This window comes from Chelonoidis abingdonii, chromosome 13, assembly GCF_003597395.2.
Source record: "Chelonoidis abingdonii isolate Lonesome George chromosome 13, CheloAbing_2.0, whole genome shotgun sequence".
Taxonomy (NCBI): domain Eukaryota; kingdom Metazoa; phylum Chordata; order Testudines; family Testudinidae; genus Chelonoidis; species Chelonoidis abingdonii.
In genome coordinates, this window is record NC_133781.1 from 32,730,582 (window position 1) to 32,744,496 (window position 13,915).

Below are 13,915 nucleotides of genomic sequence, written 5' to 3' on the forward strand. Positions count from 1 at the left end.
CAATTTTATAGGGACAGTCCCAATTTTTGGGGTCTTATATAGGTTCCTATTACCCCCTCACACACACCTTCTGTCCTGATTATTCACACTTGCTGTCTGGTCACCCTACTCCCCACCCAAGATGTCAATCCCTGTCTTATATAGCTTTTGCATATGGTGGGAACCCTTTGTTTCAAAGCTTGGTTCCCAGACCAGTCTGTGGAAAAATACTGACATCCTAAAATGGAGTCTAGAGTCATGTGATCTGATCACATGTCCTTGTAGAGTCACAGCAGCCATTACTTGGAGGCTGTCTGTAGCCATCACAGGAAGGATCACTGGGTGGGAGATAAGCTGCTCCTAAGGCCTACTGTTTTCCCTAATAGCTCATTGCCCTGAATAGGCCCATCCAAAGCAGCTGTCTTAACTGAAAGCATCTTGTCTAGTGGGCGTTACCCAGGTGTAACTACATTTGAAAAACAGTTACATAGTCAACATTCATAACTTCAGACACAAAAATGAGGCATGCATACAAATAGGATAATCATATTCAGCAAATCATAACTTTTCCAATGATACCTCACATAACTTATCTTACATAAAATACATTACAATTATGTCATAATCATATCACTGTGAAGAATATGGGGTGCAGTGTCATACCTGACTCTCCCTGTTCCAAGGCTTTCTGGATATTTTGTACCACAGTCACAACCATGGTTTCTGAGTGCCTTCACATTTAAACATGTGAAATAGAACTTCAGATCACTAATCACTCAAAGTCAAAGGCCGCACTGTCAATAATGGGTGGATGCTTAGACTGATGGCCCAAAATGTGAAGCTTTCCTAGATGTAAGCTTAGGCATTGGATCACCTCCTCTGCCTGTAGAATATAATTGTTTAGTCTCCTGTGGGCTGTAGTACTTTGGTTTAATTTTGGGTGAGTTTATTGCATGGGTGTCGGGTAGTGGCCAGTGATAGATTAGGTCAAACTAGAAGATCTGGTGGTCCCTTTTGGCTTTAAACTTTATGGAAAAAAGTAATGCCAAGAGACTTGATGATGTATCTTTTTTTAAGACACTTGCAAAGCTTAGAGAATGGACTGTTGGGAACAACCCTGCCCTTGTGGGGGAATGAGAATACTATGGTGGCAGCTGTGGCACTGATTTCCTGGATGAACTATGAAGACTCGCTCATATTATTACTCCTTGCATTTAACTGATTGCAGGTTTCTAAAATCTTGTTTCAAATAGCTTTCGATTCTAGTTGCTATGTAGCCTGGCCTGTGACTGTAAGAGCTTTAGTCTTTTCTGATCCATTGAGACTCTATTCCTATTAATATAACATAGAACTTAAAAGAGAATGTGATCTCAGCAGGTCTAGAGAATTCTTGTTCTCTTGAGGCATTACTCAGGAAAGAGCAGAGCGAAGCACTCATTGAAGGGAGCCAGTCATGAAGACAATGATTCAAGCATTGGAAACAGCTGCTCCATCTTTTCAAATGAAAAAATGAGTTGACCCAAGAATGTTCACTGAAAACATTCGGCCTAGTGAGATAAGAGTGAAACTCAAGTATTGACACTGTTGATTGGTGCACTTAGCAGTGTGAGAGACCTGCTGACAAGTTCTGTGACTTTGGAATAGTATGATTTCCTGCACCTTCCTAGACTGAGCAAATACTAAAACCACCACATCTTTATGCTAAAACATTCTATGGCCAGTGTCAAAGTATCTTGATTTTTCCTGTGGTTAAATCTGAGTCTGACTTAAAGACTATTACATAACTGAAAGAGCATGGTCCCTGCCAATGGAATGTGCCCTGCCTGTGGCTGACTGGAGTATTCGTGTGCTAGTGAGATGCCTTCTTCTAACCCATGAATCATACTCGACCTTGAGAGTTCAAATTAAATTGGTCTGATATCTGAGAACTGTGTAGGAAGCGACGTAAAGGGTTACATCAGTGACCTAATATTGTACCTAGATTGAAGGGAAAGGGATATATTAGGGATAAGAATTGGGAGGGAAATCTGTAATGGCTGAGCCATAGGAAGGAAAAAGATGTGTGGGGTAAAATAACCCATGGGGAGGCTATATTTTTTTGCACGTGTGAACTGCTATCGAGTTCCTTTTTCTCTTCCAATAAAAAGGGTTTGGACTGATGTTTTGCCAGTGGTGGGAAGTGGTTGCGGAGGTGGAGCCTGAAATCTAGAGCTGGGGTTATTTATCAGCTTGTGAGTAAATAGGGTAGTGGTTCCTACTGGGGCGTGCTCTGACTCTGTGTGTTTGTGTGTGTCTCTGTTTCTCCCTCTCTCTTTGTGCCTCACTCACAGGCCCTGCCATGAATTTTCTCTGACCCCTTGGGGCCATTCCCACATGCTGCTTTGATGTGTGTGCCCAGAGCTTGAATGACAAGGAAGTTGTAGTGGTGGCAACGGGAAACGAAGAGAAAAGGGCAGGGCTTTGAACTAAAAGGGCTTTGAGCTCTGAGATGTTGTGCTTAGTTATCTCCTTCAGAATGTTAATTATTCACCACGATAATTGGGCGGGAGGGGAAAAAAGAGAGGGGAGGTTATTAAAAAATTCCAACACTAACACGCTACAAAAACCTCATTTTCCAAGTCACAGCTGCCATGAAAAGGATGTTGTGTGTAAAGGGGCTTGTGTGTGAGGAGGGGCCGGACGGGGGACTCCTTTCTAAGCCACCCCCTCCAAATAGTGGGATCCCTTCAGACGAATGCAGCGGAGACATCAAAGCTCTCACAAGAGTTTTCTCTGGGGTTTCTTTACCATGTCTGGTACTTTTTAATTACAACATTTACGGAGAGCTGCCTTTGTGACTGGAGCAGGCAAGCTTCGGTCTTGCTGATTGGCAAAGGAAATGTTAAAAGGTCTAATAAATAATGTTTCCTGCTGCTAAAATGTCAATTTGAGGATGTACAAATTCCTGGCTGCTAGGAGGGAGCTCAGACTTAGTGGATGGGTCTCTCTCTTACCTGGATGTTACATGCTGGCACCAGTACCATCACTGTGTGCTCATGTCTCCCAGTCCAGAGAGCTGTAAGGTTACATTCTCATTTCAAGTTTGTGGACAGGAAAATAGGTGATGCAGTTTCATTTTCCCAGAAGTTAATAATTTTATTTAATATTTATACTAAGTAGCATTCAGATGTGCCAGTCAGGATCGAGGCCTCTTTGTGCTCTGTGCTGTACATGCATAGGAATACAGGAATTGCCAGACTGGATTAGACCCCTAGTCCATCTAGCCTACATCTCATCTCTGATAATGGCCAGCATTTGAGGCTTCAAAGGAAGGTTCAAGAAATCCCACAGGAGGCAGATGTGGGATAATCTGCCTTGCTCACTTCTCTTTCCAGATCATACTAAATATTTAAACACTACAGTCTTAGTACAGACCCTTCAGGCTCCTGCTGTTCACCTTTTGCCATGATGGAAACTGACCATTTAATCCTACTGTGTTTCCCATTTTAGCCAGTTTTGATCCTTGACGATACCTTGCCTCTCAGTCTGCAACAACTTGGTTTCTTTATTGGCCTTTTATGATGGACTTTGTCAAAGGTCTTTTGAAAGTTTGATTAAATTATGTCAATCAGTTCTCCTTTATTCACAGCAAAGAATTCTAATGGATTAGTAAAACAGGATTTTCTTTTGAAGAATCCATGCTTGTTAGACCATATCGTGTGATCTTCCAGGTGTTTTATGTTTCTGTTTGTAATGAGCATTTTGACCAATTTGCCAGAAACAGAGGTAAGTCTTTACTGATCTGTAATTTCCCAGATAACCCCAGAGCCTTTTTTAAAAAGAGGTACAATATTGCAATAGTAGCTATATTTAATGGACCAGTTAATATTTTTGAACTTGAAAACTTCCTTGAGAACTTCTGGATGGGCCACCTGTGCCTGGTGATTCATTGCTTTTTAATTTGTTTTCTCTAGCACCTATTCTTTTGCCATCTCAACTCTGAGAGCACTTCATGTATATTACCAGAAAAAATCAGGGGTAGGATAAGTACTTCCTCAATATCCTTTGTATTGAAGACTGACGCAAATAAATAATTTTGCTTCTCAGCCAATGTCTTTATTTTTTTAATTGCTCTCTCTAACCCTTGGTGATCCACCAGACCCATTATTTCTTTTGGAAGTTTCCTGCTTCTGATATACTTCATGTAATTTCTTGATGCTTATTTTTGTTCCTTTAGCTGTTTGCTCGTCTAATTCAAGTCTAGTTCTTCAAATTTAGTTCTCACACATCCCTGTTATTGGCTTCACTAAAGATTAGTTTTCCAAATTCTGAAGGATCACTGTTTGGCTTGAATAACCTCTTACTATTTACGAGACTGATTGTCTTGGCTTCCTGCTTCCCTTTTTGTTCAGTGGCATGTATGCCTTCTGAGACTCCGTTTTTTTCTTAAGTGACATCCATGCCAAATTTAATGATTTTTACTTCCTTTGCTTTTACACTTAGGGCCTTTTTGATCAATGCCATGATTTTATTGAGATCTTCCTTTCTGAAAGGGTCATTGTTTTAATTTTTGGTACCTTATCTCCTCCCCCACCCATGTTGAATGTAATTATATCATGGTCACTGTTACTGAGAGCCTCACCCTCTGTTACTAATTGAACCAGACGCTGCATGTTACTTAGGCCTAGGTCTAAGTTGAGAATAGCTTTTCTTCTTGTGTGCTTTAGAACTAGCTGTTCCAAGCAGCTTTAGTTTTTGAGATGTTGAGAATAGCTAATCTTCTTGTGTGCTTTAGAACTAGCTGTTCCAAGCAGCTTTACTTTGCTTCTCTACAGTTTGTCCTACTGTGACATTTGACCAGGTAGTTGAACATACAGTAAATATAATTCTTGCCCCAAAGAGTTCGCTGTCTAATGCTCAACTTGTGTCATGTAATTTAAAGACAGTGGAAAGAGGGGAGGAGGAGGAAGACAAAGTTGAAGATATTATCTGAATGTATACTTTGCAGGGGATACAGGTTTTTTGTTTTTTTTTTAAAATAAATGAAGAGGCGATGAGTAAATTACTAACAGGTCAGTAATTAATGAAATTCTGTATGGTGCAGAGAAAGTGAATAGGGAAGTGTTGTTTTCCCTTCACAAAACACACAAACCAGGGGTCACTCAATGAAATTAATAGGTGGCAGATTTAAAACAAACAAAAGGAAATTCTTCACACAACGCACAGTTAGCCTGTGGAACTCATTGGCAGGGGATGCTGTGAAAGCCAAAAGTATAACTGGATTAAAGAATTATGTAAATTCATGGAGGATAGGTCTATCAATGGCTATTAGCTAAGATGATCAGGGACGCGACCCTATGCTGTGGGTGTCCCTAGACATTTGACTGCCAGAAGCTAGGACTGAACAATACAGGATGGATCACTCAATAAGTGCCCTGTTCTGTTCATTCCCTCTGAAGCATCCAGCATTGGCCACTATCAGAAGACAGGATACTGGGCTAGATGAACCTTTGGTCTGACCCCGTCTGGCCGTTATACTAATCCTTGATCCCTAGCACCTTACAGCTGAGGATTGCAAAGAGCTTTATACACACTAACTGTCTCTGCTCCTTGGGTGGTGTTACAATAATTTCCACTTTAAAGATGGGGAAACTGAGGTACAAATAGCTGAAAGTCACAGCTAGGGCTAGAACTCATGGCTCAGTCTTGTGCTGTAATCACCAGACAATGTTTCCACTTCTCTCTTCTGCAGAGGGTCTTTTGCCTGAGGATGGATGTTGGCTTGGGTGGTGGTTAAGTTGTGGTAGTTGTTCACCCTTTATGGCATTTCTGGCTGGCTGAGTTGAGGTTTCATTCTCTGGAGCCCCCTAGGGTCTCCTGTCTTGTGAGCTCCAGGGGATTCAACTAAATGTCTTTACACTGCAGCAGAAATGACTTGAGACATAAGGGATGGGAGGAGGCAAGAGAGAAGGCAGAGGGGATTCAGCCTCAGATCTCTGGGCCATTCTCAGTAAGGTAGATTCTGACTACCTCATCTCTCCATTCCTGTGGCCAGACGTCGCATTGCAGTAGCGTCCTTCCATCATGGCTCTTTACACAAAGATATTTCATTATATGATGAGATCACAGATGGGTTGGTAAAAGTAACTGCATAGATGTAGTATACTTAGGCATTTGACATACTACCGCACAACAGTCCTGTTAAAAAATTAGCAACATACAGTATCAATAAAGCACATGTTAAATGGATTAAGATTTGGTTAACTGACATATCAAAAAGTAGCTCATTGAATGGGGGAGGTCTAGTGGGGTTCTGCAGGGATCAGTTCTCTGCCCAGTGCTATTCAACATTTTCATTGACGATCTGAAAATAATTATAAAATCACTGCTGATTAAAATTTGCGGATGACACAAAACTTGGCAGAATGGTAAATGACAGGCCAGTCATACAAATGTATCTGGATCACTTTGTAAGCTGGGCCCATTCAAGCAAAATGTATTGTAATACAGCTACATGCAAGGTCAGACATTCTAGGAATAAAGAATGCAGGGCATGCCTACAGAAAAGGTTTAGGAGTCATAGTGAACTGAACATGAACTCCCAACGTGATGCTGTGACAAAAAGGGCTAATGCAGGCTTGGATGTATAAACTGTGTAGTAGTGAGCGGGAGTGAGAAGTGATTTTATCTCTACATATGGCATTGCTGAGACTGTCCACTTTTTAAAAGGGCACAGAAACTCTGGAGAGAGTGCAAAAAAGGCCCACAAATAATTTGAGGGCTGGAGAAAATGTTTGACAGGGAGAGACTTGCAGAGTTCAATCTCTTTATCAAAACGAAGATTGAGGGGTGACTTGGTTAGTATAAAAATACCATCTCCAGGAGAAAATAACCAGGTGCTAAAGAGCTCCTTCATGTACCAAAGAAAGGTAGAACAATGGCTGGAAGCTGAAGCCAGACTAAATTAGAAATAAAACAGATTTTTAACAACGAATGATTAACTACTGGAACAAACTATCAAGGGAAGTGATGGATTCTTCCTCTCTTGCAGTCTTCAAATGAAGACTGGATACCTTTCGGGAAGATACATTTTAGTCAGGTTATTTGGTTTGCTACAGGGGTAACTCGGTGAAATTCTCTGGCCTCTGATATACAGCATGTCAGACTAGATGAGCCAAAGGTCCCTTCTGGCCTTAATATCTGTGAACTGAAAACATTGCTCCTTGTCTGTCTGTGGCTAATAGGACAGTACTATAATCACTTGCTCCCCACAACCTGACCTGGTGCATTATTTCCACATCCCCCCCAACGTGTTAAAAAAAAAAAAAAATGCCAAAGTTTGTACAGCACTCTGTAGGTAAAATTCACTCAGGGCTAAGCATTCTCTAGTATGATTGGCAGCTTCTCCAAGTGAGATGCAAACCTACAACAGCAGGGTGGAGGACTGTAGGCCTGGCTTGTGGAGCAGGACTAGAATAGCAGGGAGATTTGAAGGGTTAGGATTGGGGTGCACTGTGGTGGCGATGAGCCCCCATACTGACTAGCTCAAATCAGCACTGCTATTTCCTCAGTTTTAGTTGCTGGTCTCTGTGGCAGACTGTAAAACAACTTCTTTGACGTGCATTAATGGAACATTGATCCCCAGCCTCTTCAGGCAGGCTGCGCCAGTATGGTCTGTCCAAACCAGGGAACTGAAGAACATTTCAGGCACACTGCAGGAGAGGAAAGGAGCAGCTGTTAGCAACTGTGATGCCAGAGATGTTCTAGTGTTCTCAAGGAGGGGAAGGAAGAACAGGTAAACCCTGGTAATGCAGACTGGGAGAGAAAAAGTGAGGCATGATGCAGGCTTGCCTCCAAGGTGTCTATTTTGCATATGCCAACTGGACAGTATAAACATGGTGGAGCATGGCACCTGGGGAGACTGCTTCTCACAGGGAGTCAGGAACTCTCTAAATGAAGCTAAAAATCACTTAGAGTAGCAGATTCCAGGGGCTGTCACTGAACACCATGTAGGTTCCTCAAATATATCTGTGTAGATGGTACTCAGTACACTGAAAATTGGCTTGCCCATCCTGCTTGCATTTGCTTTTATTTTAAACTGGGCTCCAGAAGATGCAGCCAGGACATAACTGGCAAAGAAGTGTCCGAGCTGCTGTCATGTTCAGTTTCAGCCCTCAACTCATACAGTTGCATTTATTTTAAGGGGCTTTGGGGGTGGAGACGGCTGATGAGCAAATGCCCTTGTTTTCATGGCTGCAGTGCCTTTGCCCTGGGTTGGGGAAGAGATTGGGGCTTCCCTTAGAGAGGTATATGTAATGTCCGAGGCTGGCTGCCTGTGAAAACCCTGCAGCTTGCCCTGTCCCCTTCTCATCCATCTCTTTTCCTTTGTTTCAGGCTAACCTCTTCCCAGCATCTGTCATTCACTTTGGATCTGAGGAGCACAAAGGTGAGTTACTGCCATCTCTTTTTCAGCTGGCTCTACAGCTGCTGTGTGTTAGCCAGATGAATTGTTTCCGTGGCTTCAGAATAGCTCCAACAAGAGATCCCAAACAAAGCTAGGAGTGGAGACACTGGAATGAAGGACAGGAGGGTTAGATGGCTCAGGTATTTGGGGGTGGAATATGGAGCCTTGCATGGGCAGCACTGGTTTGTGTTCAGTCTAAGTTGGAATGAGGGTAAATCATTAATCTCCTTGGCTGGGTGAAGTGAGCTGGGGTGCGGTAGCTCTAAACCTAACCCTAGCAGACAATTCCCCACAATTAGCACTAATTAACTCCTTTTGTTAGCAGTCTCAGCAGAGGGACTCTTATATCCCGGAGAGAGAACTTCCCAGAGGTGGTACTTCCAGCTCAGGGTTGAGGGGCATTGGTAGGAGAAGGAATGAGGTTTATGTGAATCTTGCATTGCCTCTGCCTCTACTGTGAATCACTAAGGCCTCATCTAGACTAGCTTGGTTCTGTTTCAACTTAAGTGGATTGCCAGTTAATGCAAGTTAACTAACATAATTGTAGATGTAAATCAGGAAGCATTTCGTATGAGATCTATTAGGCTATAGAGTAGGCACAGTAGACAAACATGGAGTGGTGGTCTCTGAAGGGAAGCATGAAAATCCCATTGCTTTAAAATTAAACAAGACAAAGAACAAGAAATTGCACTGAAGGGACCAACCTGTTGTGGCTTCCTGTGGAGATGGACAGTCTGATTCTCTGACATATTTGTGGTGCTGTTAATATTAGTGTCTGTCTCTCAAGAGGTGTAAAGGGAGAGAACATAACCTCTGAGATGCACAGATCAAGTGCCTGAAAACCACCAGTTTTGAGGGATGGATTAGAAATGGCAAACCGTATTCAGAACATAGAATCAGCATGGCTTGAGAGGATCATTACCACCTAGTGGCTAACAGTGTTGGCTATTGTATTGGGAAAAGGCAGAAACTCACTGAAGCACACGAAGGGGGATTAGCTGGAACTATGAGGTTCTGAGGTGCTGCAGTAAAAGTGTCTGCAGGTTGGCTGATGTTACTATCTTAGATGTATGTGCTTGGGTTTGTTTTACAGATTGTTACTTGAGAGCAGAACTGCTGGAGTCCGCAGTGTCCCCTTCCACAGCTGACTTGCTAGTAGCTAGGTAGGGACTGTGAGCAAAGCTACTTAATGTGAGTGGGCATTTGTGGGAAGGGAAGGGTGGAATCAACACCTCTCCTGGTGGAGAGGGGCAGAACCTACAGGCACCAGAAAAAACCTCCGCTGCTCTCACGCTTATTTATGACTTTGCAGCTTGGTGAACCCTGCTCAAATGGGGAGGCAGGTCTGTTGCTAAATCTGGCAGGAGCTGGAGTCTTCTGCTTACAGACTGGTATGTGCCCTAAAGCCTTTGCTTCTGGAGTGAAGATTAACATTTCAGGGCCTGGGCCTGATGAATCACTGGGCTGGGATTGTGTGCTGGGTATGTGGAGACCAATGTGAAAATCTTGCTTTCATTCTGCTTTCTGTTTCTCTTCTCAGAAGCTTGTCCAAATCACTAGTCCCTTCTGCTCCACCAGCTTCAGAAACAGCTGTTCCATGCCCAGTTGAGCCAGAGGAGACAGATGAGAAAAGAACTGCTGAGAACCCAGAACCAGCAAGAGCTGCTGAAGCTTCACAGCCAGTGAGAAGGCCCCCTGAAAAAGTACCAAAGTGGCTGAAGCTGCCAGGTATCATCTGGGATCAGAGGGAGAGCTTTTCCTCCCTGCTCTGTGGAAGCTGCCTCTGCAGAGCCTCACTGCAGGAGTCAACTGCCATGACTTGTGATCTCAGAACTATTCAGTTTAATTGCTGATGGGTATGATGTGAATCTGAAGTCCCAGCTGTGATAAGGAATGGCCCTAGACCTCTATAAAAGCTATTTGGGTTGTTTCTGTGTGCTGGCATCATCTATCTCAGAACCATCCTCTTTGCCTTGATTGTGCAGTCTTGCTAAAATTCTGTCATTAATACTTCATTGTTAGTGCTTATTGCTATGGAGTGGTGGCAATCGCTCTGTAATTAAGATTGCAACTGAATTTCTATCAAAAATCCACAGTATCAAACTCTGTTTCAAAATGCTAGGTTAGATCTGGGACATGAAGTGAACTGGAAGAGAGGTTCTTGAATTACGTGCGCACACAATGGGTCATCAACGTTCAGAAAGACCCTCTAACATTTCTGTAGCCAACCCGCTCCATTCCTGTCCTTCCAAAAAACCCCAAAGCAGAGCTAAAATCTCTGGCTGAGATCTGATGATAGCTTTTGAAATTAAAATTTTACCATTTGATTCTGGCAGGTGTTCCAGCAAGCTTAAAGTAGGGCATCAAGTAACTCTCTGGAAATATAAAATCTGTGGTTTAGTCCATTTGCTCCCATATGGCTGAAGTCCTTTAGAATGACTCATGGATGTTGATGCAGGGTACATGGGAGTCTGCAGAAGCAATATGCATGATCCATTCCCATGCTAGGTAAAGAACCTCTCTCTTCCCTGTAGGGAATATTTGGTTAAAGTCTGTAGTGCAAGAAGTGAAGATGTTAACCACCTGTCCTGCCTGCCCGAGACTGGCAGTGTTGAGAGGGTTGTGAGCAGCCAAGTAGGAGTGAATAGCAGTGTCTCTGGCAATGGAGGAGGGTCGCCATGTCTGCCCTGGAAGTCACACTGTTGTAGGCTCCACTATTCAGTTCTTACCAAGCTCTGAGCTGAAGTGCTATAAATATACCATCTGGGTACAGCTGGAGAGTGGAGCCCAGTGTCTTCAGGGCCTCAGCTAGGTCACATTGGGTGAGTTTGTAGGAGAGGTCCCTGTGACCCTGGCAGGGTTTGGAGAAGCAGCCCTCACCCTTTCTCTCTAACAGGATTCTGATAAGTGCTATAAGCCCTTCCTTATGTTTTCTTTTTGCAGCTGGGAAGAGATGAAACATCCCAGGTGCTAAGCCTGCAAGATTACTTGGCTGGACTGAGAAGCAGCAGAATCAATTGGACTTCTTTCCAAATAAACTGCTACAAAGTTTGTAATAAACCATTGGTGGTCCTGGAGAGACCTGAACAACATGCTTTATTTCTTAAAAAAATAAAATAGAATAACTATTTCATGTTGCTAATTCTATCCTGTTGGGAGCAGACAAAGTCCCATGTGTTGTAACACTGTTTGCCTAGCAATAAAAGCAGGATCAGAAGGAGAAACTCAAGGTGTCCTATATGCATGTAATCTGAAAGGAGCAGGTAGAGAGAATTCTTCCTAGCCATCCCTTGACTGCTGACTTTGCTTCTATAGGTGTTTGACACTCAAGCCTTCTCTCTGATTTCTGTCTTCAGAGGTTATCTGCAGCGGTATGGCTGCTCTGCTACCTGGAACAAGACCTTAGTGCTGAAATCAGCTGCACAATTTCACCTACAGCTGTAAAGTGTTGCTCTGAGCTTGGCTGATCCCTATGGTGTGGCAGTGGCTACTGCTGCTGGTTGTCCTGCAGGAGCTGTTTAGATAATTCACAATTTAGTGAGTGGCTTTTGTTGAGAACTTCCTGGTTCATTGTACTTGTCTGTTTTCCACTGGTGGAGTCTTGTTAATAAAGAATGTAGGTATCAATGGCATGCCCATGGAATATGCCTCTGGACTGAGCTGTTTTATTTCCATTACACATAATTAACATAATTAATTACTCCTCTAATAAGAGCAAAAGTCCAGTGAAAGGTCTCTTCATTTGACTCTCCATCTGCTGATTTCTTTGGTTTTGATATTGCCTGCAATGGAAGTGCTGTGTGTTTGCAGTATGAGTACTGTAAGGAGTGATGCTCTGCCTCATGCATATGCAGGGTAGGGATGTGAGTTAAGGTTTAGAAATGTGCCTGTTATAGAGATGAGGTCTGTAGTGCCACAATATCCAGGCTGCTGTATTTTATTGGAAGTTTTTTTTCATAGTCCTGTAATTCCAGTTGGACAGAGTTACTGTGTTATGTTAATAATTCTCACCCTGTTTTCCCTGTACAGAGTTTTTTCCTTGAACTGTGTGTGTCCCCACAATTTGTAGATGTAATAAAGCAGAGTGACCACAGGAGGCTTTTTGTCGGGCTCTTTGATAATGTATTTCTTCCCCACTGTTCTGTTTCTTTATCAGTTCACAGGGACCTGCTCCCTATTTTTTTTTTCCCTTCAACAAAGCAAAACTGAGTTCTGTACCATCTGAATGAACTTCAAAGTAGCTGAAAGGGGCACCCAGAGTTCCTGGCACTTGTCATTGTCTCCCAGACTGGCCAACATTTCCCTTCAGGTCTAATTACTTCCACATGCTCCCAAATGCTTTGATGAACATTAGTGGGAGGGGGAGCAATGAAAGAAAGGTAGAAGAGGGAAAAGGAAACTCAAAACTGAGGGAGCAGCCTGTAAGGGACAGAAGATTGATTTCTTATGTGATACCCAAACTTGAACAGACAGGATGTGTGTGCTGCAGCCTCTGACACTGGGGAATTGACTATTTGCTGCTCTAAATAGTAAATGTTCTCATATAGAAAACACCCAGCCACAGGAGGAGTTGCACAAGGGAGACAAACTAGCAAGATTCCACTGAGATGAAAAGGATTTAACTAACTAAATTCTAAGACTGTTACTTTGGGATTAACCCTGGGATGGAAGAGTTTAATAACAGAATCCATCCTTTCTGGCCAGGTGCTTAATGAGTTTCCTTCCAGCTGTGCCCTATTCTAGAGCTGCTTCTGCATTACTGTTTCCTCTGGTTCTGTGCTGATGGCCAGGGGGTTGCTCTTTCACATCTTGTGGAATAGTCCATCTTAATCAATATGCTGGTGTACTGTGAGATGAGTGTCATGTGAAGCAGCTCTGTCCCTCAGCCCATTTGGGGCCAGGGAGCTAACTCATGCTATTTCTGCATGGGTAGCATGTATGAGCCAATGTTGCTTGACCCATCCAGGCATAGAATGGATAACAGAAGCTTGGCTGATAGGAGCTCCCATCACCACTTATCCCTTTTGATTTCACTGATCCTCCTTTATCTCTGCTAGAGACTACAGCCATGATCAAATACTACTTTTGGGCTTGCAAGTGGCAGCACTTCCCTGAGACATGCCTTACTGCTAGTTAGAAAGTGCTTTGACAGGGCATTTGCTCTGTAAGAGTGTCCTTTATATTCCTATTGAAATCTTAAAGGTTTCTCCACTGTCCCTTCTACCAGCAATGAGCTGGTCTTGGGGAGCATTTGGGGTAATAACTGACTAGGATAAGAGGCTACAGCTGCTAGCCTAAGCTGGGGGTGGTGTGTGTGCTTCAGCAAGGAAGTTTAACTGCTGCGTTACCTAGTTTAGGGACATTAAAGTCCTGGCACAATTTCTGTTTAACCTCAGGTAAGCAACAGCCACAGGAGCAGTGTTGGGTTTAATTGGATTCCTAGAGCAAACTTTCTGATCATTTTAAAATGATCAGGATAACTCTTGCTCCTCC

The 13,915-nt window shown here is 43.1% G+C and overlaps 1 protein-coding gene and 1 long non-coding RNA gene across 3 annotated transcripts in view; both read left to right on the forward strand.

The window, feature by feature from the left end:
- Window positions 1-12,518, forward strand: part of ASPSCR1 (ASPSCR1 tether for SLC2A4, UBX domain containing) — a 96,947-nt gene extending 84,429 nt beyond the window's left edge. Inside the window, exons 13-16 of one of the 2 annotated variants that reach the window (XM_032764518.2) lie at window positions 8,353-8,404; window positions 9,516-9,585; window positions 9,963-10,150; window positions 11,366-12,518. In XM_032764518.2, coding sequence (XP_032620409.1) covers window positions 8,353-8,404; window positions 9,516-9,585; window positions 9,963-10,150; window positions 11,366-11,379 — 324 coding nt within the window. In that variant the 3' untranslated portion in view covers window positions 11,380-12,518. The remainder of the gene's footprint in view (window positions 1-8,352; window positions 8,405-9,515; window positions 9,586-9,962; window positions 10,151-11,365) is intronic. The other variant, XM_075071943.1, reaches the window with a different exon arrangement.
- Window positions 222-4,991, forward strand: LOC142047678 (uncharacterized). Its single transcript, XR_012656947.1, has 2 exons — window positions 222-4,720; window positions 4,773-4,991. It is a non-coding gene; the product is annotated as an uncharacterized LOC142047678 (long non-coding RNA).
- Window positions 12,519-13,915: the final 1,397 nt, after the last annotated feature.